Source organism: Budorcas taxicolor, chromosome 3 (genome assembly GCF_023091745.1).
Source record: "Budorcas taxicolor isolate Tak-1 chromosome 3, Takin1.1, whole genome shotgun sequence".
Classification (NCBI taxonomy): Eukaryota; Metazoa; Chordata; class Mammalia; order Artiodactyla; family Bovidae; genus Budorcas; species Budorcas taxicolor.
Genome location: NC_068912.1, coordinates 80,187,514 through 80,205,512, shown reverse-complemented (window position 1 = coordinate 80,205,512; position 17,999 = coordinate 80,187,514). Strand labels below are relative to the sequence as shown.

The following is a 17,999-nucleotide window of genomic DNA, read 5'->3' as shown; positions in this document are numbered from 1 at the left end:
TTCTCCGGGATCGCAGAGTGGGGGCGTTGAGGGCGGGGAGGTGTAGCGTGGCGCTTACTCCGCCCTCGAGCCGCCCAGGCGCGGGGCGGAGAGGCGGGGTTGTCTCAAAGTCTCTCCTTCCCCTGCAGGGGCGGCGGCGAATCCCCGCGCGAGCGCAGGGTGTCAGAGGCAGGGGCAGAAGAAACAAAGTTCCCGGGGCTTCTCCGAGGCCGCTGTCCCGGTTGTCAGTTCGGCCTCCCCCTCCTCTCCGAGGCAATGGCTTCCAAACTCCTGCGTGCGGTCATCCTTGGGCCGCCGGGCTCGGGCAAGGGCACCGTGTGCCAGAGGATAGCCCAGAACTTTGGCCTTCAGCATCTCTCCAGCGGCCACTTCTTGCGGGAGAACATCAAGGCCAACACGGGTGAGAGGGAGCGGGGGCGAGTGAGCGGACGCGGGATCGGGTGAGGCTGGGAGGCGAAGGGCCAGCCAGGGGCTGAGTCTCTTCGGTCCCCGGGCGCCCTTCCCCCGCCCTCATGTGGTAGTGCAGGCTCCTACGTGCCGGGGCGCATGCAGCTGGTGGCCTGCGGCCGTGCGGCTTAACCGCGCCCGGGAGGAGGCCAAGGCTAGCTGGGCGGAGGGTAGGAGGGGTGCGAGCCCCACTCCCACCCAGCCACGGGCTGCTCTTGCTTTGGCGAAAAGCAGGTCACCAGCCAGCAGATCGGGGCAGCTGAAAACCCCGAGCTTCTCTCTCGCCCGGCTTCCTTAAGGCCAAGCCATCCTACCGCTTGGCCGTCTCCCACCCAGTTCACCGCGTCCCTGGTGACCCGTAGCATCCCCTCTTCTCGCCAGAGCCCCCAGGCCGAGCGCCGCCCACCTGTGGGAGTCGGGCCCTGCCGCGCGCTGGGGAACCTGTGGCGCCGCGGGGCTCGCAGCCGCGCGCCGCTCCAGCCCCTCCGCGCCTCCCGGGGCCTCTGGGCAGAGCCCTGGGTGGCTTTGAAAGGCCTGTCTGTTCCCTGCCGCCTTCTAAGGTAAACTCTCACCACTAACTCCCCCTCCTCCTCAAGCCGGGGCCTGACCATTAGGAGACAAGGAGACTTGATCTGACAAATTACAGTTTGAATCCAGCCTCCTTGGAAATGGCTTCTTGAGAATGCCTCTCTTGGCTTGCCTGGTTAATTTGGGGCTACAGGTCGTCCGCTCTCCTTGGCCTGTCAGTGCGACCCTTCTCCCCTCTGCTCCCACCCCGCATTCACACGAGTTCATAATGAATTGGCGTTAAAAGGCGAGAGGTAGGTAGGTGTGGTGCTGCTGCGAGGTAGTTGGCCCTTCTGGGATGCAGATGCTCACAATTAACAACTCATTTATGAAAACTTGTTATTGCAAACGGGGTGCTTCCCTCTGTCTTCTGTTCTCATCTGGTCCTAGGTGGTTATAGCCTATTACGGTATCTTCATTACCGAAGCACAGATTAGTTTGACAGAGGTGGGTGGAGGACGGTGCTTGGAAAACAGAAAGCCTGAAAGCGGCGGGGAATTAAGAAATATTTTAAAGGCAGAATTTTACTCCTTCTTTCTTAAAGCAGGTTTTAAGAGCAAACTTTTATTTTGATTTTCAATAATCCTGTTCCCCACCCTTCACCATTCAGAAGGCTGCGTCCTGTATACCTCATCGCACCTGGAATAGACCACAACCGGGTCTATTTTAATTTTAATAACACATTCAAATGCATTTTACTCCTTCCCGGTTTGGAATGCAGTTTGGGTGGGGGGAGAACTCTGAAAGGGTAGGCTGGCTCAAGGTGGCCAGGTGGCTTTTGTGGTCAGGTGGGGCTTCTCAGTGGGTATAATGAGGTGAGGAAACTGCTGGGTGGGATTGAGCCCATTTTTCTGCCTTCTCTGTACCTGACTCGGTAACTTGCCTCCTTCTGGCTTGAAGGCTTTGCACCATCCATCTTGGGACTGGATTGGTGGCTCTTTCCTTTTTAAAAAGGTGATTTACTTATTTATTTGTTTGGCTGTGCTGGGTCTTCGTTGCTGCGTGGGCTTTTCTCTAGTTGCAGAGAGTAGGGGGCCACTCTCTAGTTGTGGCACTCAGGCCTCTCATCCTGCCTCTCAAGTTGCAGAGCCCTGGCTCTAGGGCACCCGGGCTTCAGGTAGTTGCCATTCCCTGGCTCTAGAGCACTGGCTGAATAGTCGTGGTATACGGGTTTAGTTGCTCCTTGCCTTTTAGAATTCTCCCGGATCAGGGATTGAACCCATGTCTCCTGCACTGGAAGGAGAATTATCCATCATTGAGCCACCAGGGAAGCCCACGCTGCTTTTTTGAAGAGAATGTGATGGGAAGTCGCTTGTTTCTGCACTTTTTTAGGGGGTTTGAAAACTTTTCCACTAGTTGTTTTCCCTTATTTTGTTCATTTTAACTTTCCTTTGTTCAGAATTTTAGTCTCCGTTCTCTTTCAAGTGCCTTCATTTCCCTGCCAGTGTTTCTCCCTGGAGTAAAAAGTGACTCTGCAATGTTTAAATTATCTTTTTCTGTTGGGAATCAAATAGTTTATGCATGAATCAATTAAAACTTAATCAAGAATGGACTTCCCTGGCAGTCCAATGGTTAAGACTCCGTGCCTCCAGTGTAGGGGATGCAAGTTCGATTCCTGGTCAGGGAACTAGGATCCACTGTGCTGTGGGCCAAAAAACCCCCCAAAACCAAAAGCACTATCAGGGAAAGAAGAAGAGGACAAATAAAGGACAATGACTATTTTGAAAATGGCCTGTTTCTAGTGGACTTGGAGGGTGTTCTTGGGTTATTTTTCTCAGAAGGTATAAGAGTCTTAATAGGCTTGTTGCCTGGTAAATAAGAAAACATTCCGCAGCATTTATTTTTCTGTTACTTGCTGTTTGCTCTTCACTAATTTCCTGGCAGAGAAGCACAATGACCGCTCTGTAGGTACCCCTTTATAGTTGAAGGTTTGAATGAGATGCTAAAGTGCAGCAAAATCCCAGGAAATAAAACCTTGGTAAGAATTTGAATTGGAAAGTAGCTCAGGCCATCTGCTGCAGCCTGCAGGATTGGGGCATACTCCTGTCCACACGGTTTTCCTGCCGTTACTGCCTGGTGAAAAGCTGCTCTTCCAGGAAAGGACTGGCTACTCATTGCATTTGGGCAATTTTCCCTCACCTGCCCTGGCGAAATTCATCTCTTTGCTCTGCACATAGCTTGTGAATTCTATTGCTGCTGTCGCATACACTTCTGATGCAGTGCAGCTAATGTATTCTGATTTATCTAGTAGATATTTACTGAATACCTGCTATATGTCAGGGTTCTAGGTGCTGGGGGCTATAGCAGTATTTTTTCTACCTTCACCATAGTCCAGTTGCCACTGAGACTTAAAGGATGGATCTGACAAATTGCCTAATGAATAAAAGGAGTTCAACAAGCCTGATGAAGACACGGTCATAAATTCTATCTACATCTTTCCCAGAAGAGTCAAACAGCCTGTAGCGATAAGTCCATTCTGCTTAATTAGCTCTGATTTGTGATAAAAGTTTGTGTTTACTATGGATCTCAGATGAGCTTTGTGATATCTGTCACCTGTTGGCTCTGCCTGGTCTGCCTGAAGCTCTGCAGGCTGAGACTTACCAAATACCTTATTTGAAGACCCACCCCCCGATTTTTGGCTTACTTTTTTTTTTGGCATACTGAATGAGTAAATAGATGGGAGAGTTCTCTTAAGTTGCCAGAAGCTGGGACACTGTCATAAAAAATATTAGCTTTTGTGTGTGTGCTTTTGCATACATATGCATGAATGTGTATGTGTGTGCGTGTGCATCACACACAGCTGGCACTCAATAGAGTTCCTTTAAAATCTGGGACTTCCCTGGTAGTCCAGTGGCTAATGTTAATGCAAGTTTATGTGCCGGATTTTGCAGTGAGGCTAAACTGAAACGTCAGAGTTTGGAGCGAAGAAAGGTATATTGCAAGTCCATGCTAGGAGGTGGCTTATGCCCTGAAAATCCTGAGGCTTCCTAAAGGGTTTTTGCAAAGCATTTTTTAAGGACAGGTGAGTGTCTCAGGGTAGAGGATCAGCCAGTGTACAATCTCTGATTGGCTGATGGTGAGGCAGCAGGGTGGTGTCACAGGGGTTAAACTTATTTGTCCTTAGGCTCCAGGAGGCCTGGAGCTGTGTGCTCATAGTCACCAAGTAGTTCTTCCATTTGGTGGAGTGGGGTTTCACATCAGCAAAACAACTCAGGAAATTTGCATCAAATACTATTATCTAGGAGAAGGCAATGGCACCCCACTCCAGTATTCTTGCCTGGAAAATCCCATGGATGGAGGAACCTGGTAGGCTGCAGTCCATGGGGTCTCTAAGGGTCAAATACGACTGAGAGACTTCACTTTCACTTTCCACTTTCATGCATTGGAGAAGGAAATGGCAACATACTCCAGTGTTCTTGCCTGGAGAATCCCAAGGACGGCGGAGCCTGGTGGGCTGCCATCTATGGGGTTGCAGAGTCAGACACAACTGAAGTGACTTAGCTGCAGCAGCAGCAGGTACTTCAGAGAGGAGCTAAAGCAGAGGATATAGGAGAAGGCCTGTGGTTACGCTAAGACTGTGATCCCATCGCAGAGGGCCTGGGTTTGATCCCTGATCAGAGAATTAGAGCATGAATGTGTGTTAGTAACTCAGTTGTGTCCGACTCTTTGTGACCCCATGGGCTATAGCCCACCAGGCTCTTTTGTCTATGGAATTCTCTAGGCAAAAATACTGAAGAGGATTGCCATTCCCTTCTACAGAGCATCTTCCTGACCCAGGATTGAACCTGAGTCTCCCACATTGCGGGCAGATTCTTTATGGTGTGAGCCAAAAGAGTCTGAATGCTGAAACTAAATTAAATAAAAAAAGAAAAAATCCCACATGCCTCAACTAAAAAGCCTCAACGAAGACCTGTCACAGCCAAATAAGAAAATAAATACCCAAAACCACTATCCCCAAATCTTGGGACTTCCCTGGCAGTTCAGTGGTTGAAACTCCATGCTCTCACTTCCACTGCAGGGGTGCAGGTTCAATCCCTGGTCGGAAATGCAAATCCCTCATGCTGCATGGTGTGGCCCAAAACAAACACCCCCCCCCCCCCATTTATATTTAGTGGTACCTTCATTTGCTGAGTGATCAGTGAATGAAACCTCCCTCTAAAAGGTGTGAGACTCCTGTTTTAAGGTTTGTACTGGATCTACTATCTCAAGTGTAGGGAAATTGGAAAGTTTCCATTTGGAAGCATCCTGGACTTGAGAGAAAAGATGTTCAAGAACAAACCTGTTTCTGCTCTTAATTAATATTAACTGCAGCTCTTGCTGAGGTTTGCAGATGGGATTGGCATTTCAAATTAGTCTATGGGCTGAGCCTCTCCTGAAAAAATGATCTAGTTCAGAAGGTTCAGGTTTTTTTTTAAATGCTCATTAAGTATAAATGTGTGTCTTTTCTTATGTAAGAATGAAAACGTCTGACAATTGGAGAAGTTGTATTAAAGAGACTAATGTTCACCAATGTATTTAGAACAACATTAAATATTAATAGTTCGTGTTTTTGGAGATCATGCAAAGTCTTGGCTTAGTCTGCTATTTCTAGAGTATGGGATATTCCATATTTTTTCCTTCGTTTGGTAAGACTCAGGATGTAGGTCAAGGACTCAGGATGCCTAGGTCAAGGACCTGACAAGTTTGGAGGCATCTCTCCTGTCTGCAGGTCCACTTGTACATCCCCCTGTTTTTTCTCATTTCTTTGAGGGTTTTCACGCATACTTTGAGAGAACTGTTAGTTTGACTTGAATAAGGTCCCATGACATTAAGACTGACTTTCACACATGTGTAGTTGAATCTGAGCTTCTTTTCAGTGTGGTCATTTTTTAATGGAAATCCACTTAAAAAATTATTTATTTGGCTGTGCCAGGTCTTATTTGCAGCACACAGGATCTTCAGTCTTCATTGCGGCATGCAGGATCTAGTTCCCTGGCCAGGGATTGAACCTGGGCACCTTGCATTGCGAGCATGGAGCATTAGCCATTGGACCACCAAGGGAAGCCCTGCTCATTTTTTAAAAGTAGTTTTTTCTGACCAAAGTAGAAAATTGTAGAAAATTTCTGACCTTGTAGAAAATTTGAAAAATGCAAAGCTGTGAAAGAAACTGAAAAGGCAAGTGAAAATTACCCACTATTCCACACTGACACTAGGAAATTCTAACAAGTTATTTTTTTCCTGTATATTTGCCCTGCTGTCCCCAGCAAACTAACTTGGCGTCCCACTTGGATATTATGAGCATTTTCCTGTGTTCTTATCACTTCTTCAAAACCATTTAAAGTTTCTATATTATAGTCCATTCAGCAGATAGAAGTGAAAGTGTTAGTCGCTCAGTCATGTCTGACTCTTTGTGACCCTGTGTACTGTAGCCCACCAGGCTCCTCTGTCCATGGGATTCTCCAGGGAAGATTGCTGGAGTGGGTTGCCATTCCATTCTCCAGGGGATCTTCCCAACCCAGGATTCGAATCTGCAAATCCTGTATTGGCAGGGGGACTCTACTGTTGTGCCACCCTGGTGCTGCTTTATTCATGTAAGTTTTTGCTTACTAAATATTTTATTTAATATAGACATAGATACACATACTTTCGTGTATATTTCTGTTTTCCAACATCCCCACCCCCATGCCCCCTCATTTGCACTGCTGCACTTGCAAGATCTTAGTTCCCTGGCTAGGGATTGAATCTGGGCTCTCCACAGTGAAAGTGTGAAGTGCTAACCACTGGGCTGCCAGGAATTCCCTATACTTGTATATTTAAACACTTTCTTTGTTTTTCTTTTCTGTCTTTCTTTTCAGCTTGAAAGCAGCCTCTATTAAGTGAACAGATTACAAAAATAGTGGTAAATACCTTAATTCATCCTTCTAATAAGCCTGTTGATCTGATCTTCCTTGTTGCCAGCATCTCCACCTTCTACAAAATGGGTGGTCCTTTTCTTTACTCCGTCTCATAGAGAAGACAGTTTGAAGGGCCATAGGAGGTTGTTTGCTTCTTTGAAACATTTTTCAGCAGTATAGATCTTATGAATCAGATTCTGCATGTAGATGATGCCATATTTGCCAAGAGATTGAGCATCATGTTATCTGTCAGGGCAATTCTCTTGTTGATTTTGCCATAGCCATACTTGTAGATCAGTTCATTTATTGACTTCAGGTTTGGGTAACACTCATGCAATGTATGGTTCCACAATTCTCAGCATGTTAGCTGAAGCCTTGCTGAGCTTTACAAAGGTGCCTAGGAAGATCTAATGGAGATGAAGAAGCTGCAACACCTTTGATCCTTTGGGCTCACACCAGTGATACCTCCGATCCTGATGACAAAGGCCAGTTTGGGTTCCTCAGTTGCCAGCTTTTCTTGCCATCCTAGCCATTCAAATTTCAGTTCTGTACATCTGCCTGTATTCTTTGTGATACTGCTTAGCTTTTTCATAGATTAACTTCCTCCTTACTTTTTAAAGCATCTTTTGGGCAAAGTTCTTTCTCAGACATTTCATCTTAAGCTCTGCAAAATTCTTTTGCTTTTTTCTTAAGGATTTCTGGCACAGCAGGAACCTTCTTTTTCTTTTCTGTACCCTCCATGGTTCCATCCAGGAAAGAGGCCTTTCATTGATTTTCTGATTGCATAAATAGTTCATGTTAAGTTACCAAAGGTTTAGAAATGCAAGATAGATGAGGAAGTAAGAAATTTGTATTTGCACTAACTAGGAGGAAATAATAACTGTTAATACTTTTCATGTGCAGACTATCTTCCTGACAGTTTTTTAAGAATATATTATGTATTACTGTTTTGAAAATGGCTTGTTTTATTTCACAATGTATCATTTAATATTTTTGAGTGTCATTACGGTCTGTTCTTCAATGTGAGTTTAATGCTTTGTACTATTTCAATATAATTTTTATTACACTGTTGATTTTTTGAAAAAAGTGATACATGTAGAGGGCTTCCTAGGTGGTGCCGTGGTAAAGAATCTGTTGCCAATACAAGAGACGGAAGAGACTTGGGTTCAATCCCTGGGTTGGGAAGATCTCCTGAAGTAGGAAATGGCAACCCATTCCAGCACTTTTGCCTGGAAAATCCCTTGGACAGAGGAGCCTGGAGGGCTGCAGTCCATGGGGTTGCAAAGAGGTGGAGAAGACTGAGTGACTGAGCACACACATAATACATGCAGGTGGTAAAATGTTCAAATACACTAGGAATGGTGTGGAAAATCTCTCCCATCCCTGACCTCGGGTTCCCCAGTTACTTTCCACAAGGATACCTACTTTTTACTTTTCTTGGATGTTCATCCTAAAAATATGTGTATACATATATCATATATGTATGTATAGTGGTACCTCTTTAAAAAATGTACACATATATCAATACTTTGTTTTGCCCTTCTTTCTTTCTTTTTTAAATATTTATTTATTTGATGTGCCATGTCACCTGGGCTTCTGTGGTAGCTCAGTTGGTAAAGAATTCTCTTGCAATGTAGGAGGCCCGGGTTTGATCTCTGGTTTGGGAAGATCCCCTGGAGGAGGGCGTGGGAATCCACTCCAATATTCTTGCCTGGAGAATCCCATGGACAGAGGAGCCTGGCGGGCTGCAGTCCATGAGGTTGCAAAGAGTCAGACGAGACTGAGCAACTAACACACACAGCACATGTCTTAATTACGGCACACAAGATCTTTACTTGCAGCATGGGGACTCTTAGTTGTGACAGATGGGATCTAGTTTCCTGACCAGGGATAGAACCCAGGCCCCCTGCATTAGGAGCACACGTATGGCCACTGGACCACTAGGGAAGTTCCTGTCCTTTTTTAAAAAACTTAGCATTATAGCTTGGACATTGGTTTCTACTAGTGTTTACCAACCTACCATATTCTTTAAAAAAATTGGCTGCATACTCCTATCATACAACTATACCCTTGTTTCTTTAACTGACCCATTCTCAACTGTTTGGGTCTCAGGACCTTTTAGTACATTTAAGAGACATTGAGAACCCCAAAGAGTCTTTGTTTATATAGGTTCTACCTATAGTTATTGACTGTACTAGAAATCAAAACTAAGAAAGTTAAAAAATATTTATAAATTTGTTGAAAGTAAGAGTAACTGGGCTTCTCTGGTCTCAGATGGTAAAGAATCTGCCTGCAATGCAGGAGACCTGGGTTTGATTCCTGGGTTGGGAAGAGCTCCTGGAGAAGGAAATGGCAACCCACTACAGTATTCTTGCCTGGAGAATCCCTTAAGACAGAGGAGCCTGGTGAGCTACAGTCCATGGGGTCTTGAAGAGTCAGACATGATTGAGTGACTAACACACACAAGAGTAACAAACCCATGTTAATCTATTTCTGTTAAAAAAGAACTGTTTCCTAGAACAAACTCCAAAGAAGAGTAGCATATTTGCAGATCTCTTTAATGTTTGGTTTAATAGAAGAAAGCTAGATTCTCACATCTGGTTTCTTAGTCAGTTTGCCATGTTGTCAGGTGAAAGTATTGGAAGAGAATCTGGCTGTACACAAATATGTGGTTAGAGAAAGAGGGGGATTTGCAGACACCAGGAAAGGTCTCATGGACCCTCAGGGATCCTTGGACCACACTTTGAGAATGGTGATTTAACCAGTTGCCTGTGGGTTATTTGCAGTCTTTCAGTATACAAAAAAACGCTTTGCTGACTGTCCCTTGATTATATCTTTCAACAAAGGCTTGAGTGCCAGGCAGTATTGGCTTATGGGATACAAAGAGGTGAGTCAAGGTCTGTTCCCTGAAGGAGATGTAAATTTATTGGGAGAGGCAGGAGAAGGAAATGGCAACCCACTCCAGTGATCTTGCCTGGAGAATCCCAGGGATGGGGAAGCCTGGTGGGCTGCCATCTATGGGGTCACACAGACTATGGGGACACGGCTGAAGTGACTTGGCAGCAGCAGCAGCAGCAGTGAGGCAAACAAGTATGCAGTGGATGAAAGGTTGCAAGGTGTGCATTTGTAGGTGCTGGGCACATAGGGAAGAGGCAGCCTACCCAGCGTTTAGGAGGAAATGGGGTTAAGGAAGAGACTTCCTAGGTGGCAGTAGTGGTAAAGAACCCACCTGCCAATGCAGGAGACATAAGAGACTCGTGTTCAGCCGTAAGAGCTTTATAGTATGTGGTCTCACATTTAGTTCTTTAATCCATTTTGAGTTTATTTTTGTGTATGATGTTAAAGTGTAGAAGGAAATGGCAACCCACTCCAGCACTCTTGCCTGGAAAATCACATGGATGGAGGAGCCTGGTGGGCAACACCCCATGGGGTCGCAAAGAGTTGGACACAACTGAGCGACTAACACACACACATATGGTGTTAAAGGGGGCTTCCTCGGTAGCTCAGATGGTAAAGAATCTGTCTGCCATGCTGAAGACCTGGGTTCAACCCCTGGGTCAGGAAGATTCTCTGGAGGAAGAAACGACATCCCTCTCCACTGTTCTTGCCTGGAGAATTCCACGGACAGAGGAGCCTGGCAAGCTACAGTCCATGGGACTGCACAGAGTCATACATGACTGAATCAACTTAGCATGCTTGCATGGAGTTAAGAAAAGCTTTTCAGAGGATATTTCTGAGCTGAATTTTGACAAGTCAGCTCAACTAAGAGGTGAGGAGAGGTGGATGTTTACATGGAATACCTGGAATTCCTCCTCCAGGGCTTATTTGAAGTCCATGGGATCGTTGCTTTTGTGACTTGATCACACCTTGTATATTATCATTTTAGGCCTCATTCACCTTGTAAATATTGTTGTTCAGCCACTAAGTCATGTCCAGCTCTTTGTGACCCCATGGACTGCAGTATACCAGGCTTCCTTGTCCTTCACTATCTCCTGCAGTTTGCTCAAATTCATGTCCACTGAGTCAGTGATGCTATCTAACCATCTCATCCTCTGCTGCCCCCTTCTCCTTTTGCTTTCAATCTTTCCCAGCTCAGGGTCTTTTCTAACGAGTCTACTCTTCGCATCAGGTGGTCAAAGTATTGAAGCTTCAGCATCAGTCCTTTTAATGAATATTCAGGATTGAGTTCCTGTAAGATTAACTGGTTTGATCTCCTTACAGTCCAAGGGACTTTCAAGAGTCTTCTCCAACACCACAATTTGAAAGCACCAATTCTTCAGCGCTCAGCCTTCTTTATGGTCAAACTCTCACATCTGTTCATGACTGCTAGACAAACCATAGCTTTGACTATATGGACCTTTGCCGGCAAAGTGATATCTCTGCTTTTTAATACACTAAGTTTGTCCTAGCTTTCCTTCCAAGGAGCAAGCATCTTTTCATTTCAAGGCTGCAGTGACTGTTCATAGTGATTTTTGAGCCCAAGAAAAGAAAATCTGTCATTTCTTCCACTTTTTCCACTATTTGCCACGAAGTAATGGGACTAGATGCCATGATCTTCATTTTTTGAATGTTGAGTTTCAAGCCAGCTTTTTCAATCTCCTGTTTTACCCTTTTTATTATGCATATTATCATTCTACTATACATATTCTTTTAATTATACATATTATCAAAGGAAAGGGTTATTATTTTGCTTCATATCACGTTTTCCAGTTTCCATTACTATGCTTACCTTTAAGATCCATACACATATGGTACCAGGAAACTTTTAATCTTCTGTTTCTAACTTCCTGGAACTCAATTCCTGGGTCAGTGATGGCAACTGATCTTGAAACTAGAGTAAATTGGCTCTAGACGATTAGCTATAAATACAGTCATTATGAAGGGCATGAAGAATTGCATATTTAACAATCTACCGGGTAAATTGTTAAATCGTTTTCTATTATGCTAGTCTTCTCTTTAGCACTGTGTGTGGTCCATGTTGTGAGAAGATTTAAGACTTGGAAAATTTTTTTTTTTTTTAAGTTTTAGACAGTATGCTTTTACAGTGAATCAGATATATCAACTGTGTATTGTCTTTTTAGTGAACTAGATATATGTACAAATATATATTTTTAAAATATATTTTAAATCAGGTAATAGAGGCTTTAGATTACTCTGCCTTTTTCCCTCCATCACTTGGTGTTTGGTTCTGATTGGCCTTTAAGACATAGTACAAAAGGTCTCATTTGTAGAGCTTCATGCAGTCCCAATTAGATGGCTGATGTTATATTTTAACAGCTTTACTTCTAAGTTCCAAGGGTTCTTGTACTGGTTAAAGGACAGGTCTGGCAGCAAGCATCTCTTCCTTGGCCAGAGAGACTGATAGTATTGAAATAATGCAAAGTCACTCCTGCTCATCAAATTCCCAAGAAGCTAGAAATCAACTGTTTTCTATTCTAAAGCATTTTTTAGTTGACCAGCAACCTGTGACCCTGGCACTTTGTAATTCTTGTGACTTGATCATCATAACTGACATTTGCAGTGGGTCAAGCACGTGCTAGACTAGCCAATGTAGGCACATTCTCTGTGCAGCACGCTTAGTCGCTCAGTCATGTCTGACTCTTTGCAACCCCATGGACTGTAGCCCGCCAGGCTCCTCTGTCCATGGGATTCTCCAGGCAAGAATGCTGGAGTGGGTTGCCCTGCGCTCCTCCAGGGGATCTTCCCAACCCAGGGATCAAACCCAGGTCCCGTATTACAGGCAGATTCTTTACTGTCTGAGCCACCAGGGAAGCCCATGCATGTTTTCTAGTCCACACACAAATCTGGAGCAGTTGTAAGTAATATCTCATTTTATAAATAAAGAAATGACATCAGAGAGGTTGAGCTGCTTGCCTTACATCAGACAGTCAAATAGAGAAGCTAGCATTCAAACTTGAGACTGCATGGCTGGAATTTAAACTTTCCATTGTGTCCTGCTGCCTTGCAGGTGCTCCAGTAGCCAGTGAATATCTACTTTATGTCTTAGAAATGTCACATTGGGAAGGAGTGGCAGGGAATCTGCAGCTTAGCTCTCCACAAGTCCACTGAGACTGAGCACACCCTTTAATGGTGAGCTGCAGATAATTGGTTTGTTGTTGTTACCACTCTGTCCCTAAAATGTTAAAAAAAAAAAATTCTAAAATAGGAAACACCGACTTCCTCTTTTCTCCCATAAAAATGGGTCAAAAGAGGTCTAAAATAGAAACCATATGTATTTGTGAGTAGGCAGAAATTGTTTCTCATCATAATGGTAAGACTTCTGGAATAATACCTGTACTTTTAAACTTATTAGTCACTTAACATGTTTCTGTGCCTGCGTTAGGTAGGGGGAGGTATGCGCAAGTGTCCTTGAGGCATTTACAGTCAAGGATTCAAGTTCGAGGTTCCATGTTACATTCTCATGAGTCATGGTGGGGTGTATGTGGGTGAAGTGTTGAGGTCATGAACATCGTTGAGGGAGCGTGTTATTCAAATATAACTTTCCCCCTTTCTACCGCAATGCCTTTCACACTTCAGTTAATCTCTCATAGTCTGTTTGCAGTCCCATCATTTCTATGAAGCTTTTCCGCAGCTGTTGTAGATAGATGTCATTTTCTAATCTGGAATTTCTCCCATACCCATCTGTACCTCTAACACGGCATTCATCATCACTTCCCTGTAAGATGATCCATTTCATAACTTAAGTTACAGTCTTTCACTATCTGAAGAGTAAATTCATTAGCTTTAGTTTAGCTCAACAAAAGTTTTGAAATCCTACTAGGGCAGGAGGGAAAAACAACTGAGATAACTGTACACCTTATTCGTTAATAAGTACTATGAAGAAAATATAATAGTGTAGTGACAGAGTGACTGGGAAGACGACTTCAGAATGGGAAGTCGGAGGAGGCCTGTCTGAACAGATGATGTATAAGCTGAGCTCTGAACATGAGCATGGCAGCCAGGTATGTGAAGACTTGGGCAGGGGGATGAACATGTGACTAATTGTAACATAGGAGTGAACGTTCCATCAGTGGAGAAGAGAGGAGATACGTGTCTCGGGAGCATCATGAGTGCAGAGGAGATGGCAGAAGTGGCTGGAAAGGTGTAGGGTGGCCAGAAATTAAGACTTCATTATAACTGGATGCAAGGGAATGGAGTTGTTTTATTTTATTTTATTTTTTAGCTTTACTGAGATATAGCTTTCATATAATAAAGTTTATCCTTTTAGAGGGCATAAGTCAGTGCTTTTTTTTTATAGAGTTGTGCAACCATCATGCGTGTATGCTCAGTTGTGTCTGACTCTTTGCGACCCCATGGACTGTAGCCTGCCAGGATGCTCTGTCCATGGGATTATCCAGACCAGAATACTGGAGTGGGTTGCCGTTTCCCCCTCCAGGGGATCTTTCTGACCCAGTGTCCTGCATCTTCCTGCTTTAGCAAGTGGATTCTATACCACTGAGCCACCTGAGAAGTCCTGTGCAACCACTATATAATTACAGAACATTTTCATTACCCCAGAAAGAAACCCTGGACCTATTAGCAGTCATTCCCCATTCCCCTCCTCCCTCTAGCTCCTAGTAATCACTAACCTACTTTTTGTTTATATGGATTTGCCTCTTTTGATCTTTCATATAAGTTGACTCATAATACATAATTTTCTTTTGCAGATGACTGTTTTAACTTTGCATGTTTTTCAGATTCAACTATCTGGTAATATGTGTCAGAACTTCAATTCTTCTTATTGCCAGTAATACTCTATTAGATGGCTATCCCACACTTTATTCTTTCATTCTTTGATGGACACTTGGGTCATTTCCTGCTATGAACATCAGTATACACATTTTTGTGTGGACATGTTTTCATCTCCCTTGGGTGTATACCTAGAAGTCAAATTGCTAAGTCATGTGGTAACACTATGTTTACCATTTACAGGAACTGCCAAACTATTTTCTAAAGCAGCTTCATCATTTACACATTCCCATCACCAATGAATGAGTTTTCCAATGTCTTCGTTTCCTTGTCAGGTCTTGTTATTGTCTTTTTCTTTTAGCCTCCCCAGTGGGTGTGAAGTGGTATCTCATTGTGGTTTTGAATGGCATTTCCCTAAAGAAAGGCAATGCCAAAGAATGCTTGAACTACCGCACAATTGCACTCATCTCATATGCTAATAAAGTAATGCTCAAAATTCTCCAAGCCAGGCTCAAGTTGGTTTTAGAAAAGGCAGAGGAACCAGAGATCAAATTGCCAACATCTGCTGGATCATCGAAAAAGCAAGAGAGTTCCAGAAAAACATCTATTTCTGCTTTATTGACTATGCCAAAGCCTTTGACTATGTGGATCACAAGAAACTGTGGAAAATTCTGAAAGAGATGGGAATACCAGACCACCTGACCTGTCTCTTGACCTGTCTCTTGTGCAGGTCAGGAAGCAACAGTTAAAACTGGACATGGAACAACAGACTGGTGCCAAATAGGAAAAGGAGTAGGTCAAGGCTGTATATTGTCACCCTGCTTATTTAGCTTATATGCAGATTACATCATGAGAAACGCTGGGCTGGAAGAAGCACAAGCTGGAATCAAGATTGCCAGGAGAAATATCAATAACCTCAGCTATGCAGATGACATCACCCTTATGGCAGAAAGTGAAGAGGAACTCAAAAGCCTCTTGAAAGTGAAAGAGGAGGCTTAAAGGTGAAAAAGTTGGCTTAAAGCTCAACATTCAGAAAACAAAGATCATGGCATGTGGTCCCATCACTTCATGGGAAATAGATGGGGAAACAGTGGAAACAGTGTCAGACTTTTTTGGGGGGGCTTCAAAATCACTGCAGATGGTGACTGCAGCCATGAGATTAAAAGACGCTTACTCCTTGGAAGGAAAGTTATAACCAACCTAGATAGCATATTAAAAAGCAGAGACATTATTTGGCCAACAAAGGTCTGTCTAGTCAAGGCTATGGTTTTTCCAGTAGTCATGTATGGATGTGAGAGTTGGACTGTGAGGAAAGCTGAGCACCGAAGAATTGATGCTTTTGAACTGTGGTGTTGGAGAAGACTCTCGAGAGTCCCTTGGACTGCAAGGAGATCCAACCAGTCCATCCTAAAGGAGACCAGTCCTGGGTGTTCGTTGGAAGGACTGATGCTGAGGCTGAAACTCCAATAGTTTGGCCACCTCATGCGAAGAGCTGACTCATTGGAGGAGACCCTGATGCTGGGAGGGATTGGGGGCAGGAGGAGAAGGGGACGACAGAGGATGAGATGGCTAAATGGCATCACCGACTTGATACACATGAGTTTGGGTGAACTCTGGGAGTTGGTGATGGACAGGGAGGCCTGGCGTGCTGCGGTTCATGGGGTCGCAACGAGTCGGACACAACTGAGCGACTGAACTGAATTGAACTGAAGGATGTTCAACTAATGATGTTGAACATTTTTTTCCCATGTCCTTTTGACCATTTGTATGTTTTCTTTGGAGAGAAATGTCTATTTAAATCCTTTGCCTGTTTTCAAGATTGGCTCATTTGTCCTTTATTGTTGAATTCTTTATATATTTTGGATATAAGTCCCTTATTAGATATATGATTTGCATATATTGTCTCCCATTCTGTGAATTGTCTTCTTGTTTGTTTATATTTTTTTGCCCATGTTCTATGGCTTGTGGGACTTTAGTTCCCCAACCAGGGATTGAACCTGGGCCCTTGGCAGTGAAAATGCCAAGTTCTAACCACTGGTCCACTAGGGAATTCCCTGTGAATTGTCTCTTTACTCTCTTCATGGTGTCTATGGAAAGTTTTTAATTTTGATGAAGTCCAATTTATCTGTTTTTTTTTTTTCTTCTTTTACTGTTTATGTTTTTAGTGATGTGGCTAAGACACCATCACCTAATCTAAGGTGAAGCCATTGTTTTTAAATAGGAAATTGACAGTTTGATTCACATTTTTAATAGGTCATTCAGGCTGTTTGTATACTGGATTGGATGGTTCTAAAGTGAAACTTCCAAGGTCGTTTAAGAGGTTGTTATAGTATCCACAGACAAATGGTTAGACTTTAAACTTCAGTAAGCACTTGTTAAATCAAGATATTCCAATGGCATCTTGTTATTAGGAATAAAAAAAATGGTCTCCACCTTTAAGAAATTCACAAGGTAAAACATACAGCCAATTAATTATCAGGGAGATTATACTGAATACTATAAAAAGGCATGAAAATTTTATTATAAGAACAGTGGAGGGAGTTCATTTTTTTTATCACCACTATCTAACACAGGCAGTGTGTAATAGTTGTTTGTTATACTTTGGGATGACAGAGTAACTGAAAGCTATGGGAGAGATGGCGTTAGAGCTGGGCCTTTACAGATGGGTTAGGTACTGGCAGGTGGAAAAATGGGAGCAGGATGTTTTGTTTAACTTTTTAGTTTTTTGTCACACCATGCAGCATGTGGGGATCTTAGTTCTCTGATGGGGAATTGAACCCATATCTCCTCCATTGAAAGTGCAGAGTCTTAACCACTAGACCTCCAGGGAGGTCCTGAGAAGGGTGTTTTTGAAGGATCATGTCTGGGAGTAGGTGATTAACATTAAGGGTATTTTGATTAAAACCTAGAGTTGGGGATTATAGGCAATAGGCTGGAAATGTTCCTGGTGGGGGCGGGAGAGGGGCTGTCTGTAATCCCAGATGGAGTTTGTAAATAGGAAAACTATGGGGAGTGCCTTCCTCAAATTGCTTTAGTGGTGTGACTGTGACCGGTGGACTGGTGGGAAGGAAGGGCAGCTAGGGTAGTGTCACCACGGTTTAGATCATAGTGGGAAGTTTAGAAATAGTGGGAAGAAGTGTTCGGGAGAAGTTGAAGTGGTGACATTAGATGTGACTGTATGGGAATGGTGGGCCAGGGCAGATCCAATTGCAGCCCTTTGAAGTGTGAAACTTCAGCGATTGTCAGGGACAGTGGGGTCCCATTTAACAGAGGGGTGCAGTCCATACCTGTGGGAAGTTCCAGTTGACAAGAACCCTTGTGGGTTTGGCCTAGCAAGTGGCTGGCATTGAAGCTGGCCCCATGGCATAGTGGAAATACCGTTGAGGTTTGGAGTCACGCATACCTCAGGCCCAACGTCTTATT

The 17,999-nt window shown here is 43.8% G+C and overlaps 1 protein-coding gene and 1 non-coding gene across 2 annotated transcripts in view; one reads left to right on the top strand and one right to left on the bottom strand.

Moving 5' to 3' along the window:
- Positions 1 to 255: 255 nt before the first annotated feature.
- Positions 256 to 17,999, top strand: part of AK4 (adenylate kinase 4) — a 92,686-nt gene continuing 74,942 nt past the window's right edge. The window contains exon 1 of the mRNA XM_052637251.1: positions 256 to 400. Within this exon, the coding sequence (XP_052493211.1) occupies positions 256 to 400 (145 nt within the window). The remainder of the gene's footprint in view (positions 401 to 17,999) is intronic.
- On the bottom strand, positions 16,553 to 16,625 carry TRNAE-UUC (transfer RNA glutamic acid (anticodon UUC)). Its single transcript has one exon. It is a non-coding gene; the product is annotated as a tRNA-Glu (tRNA).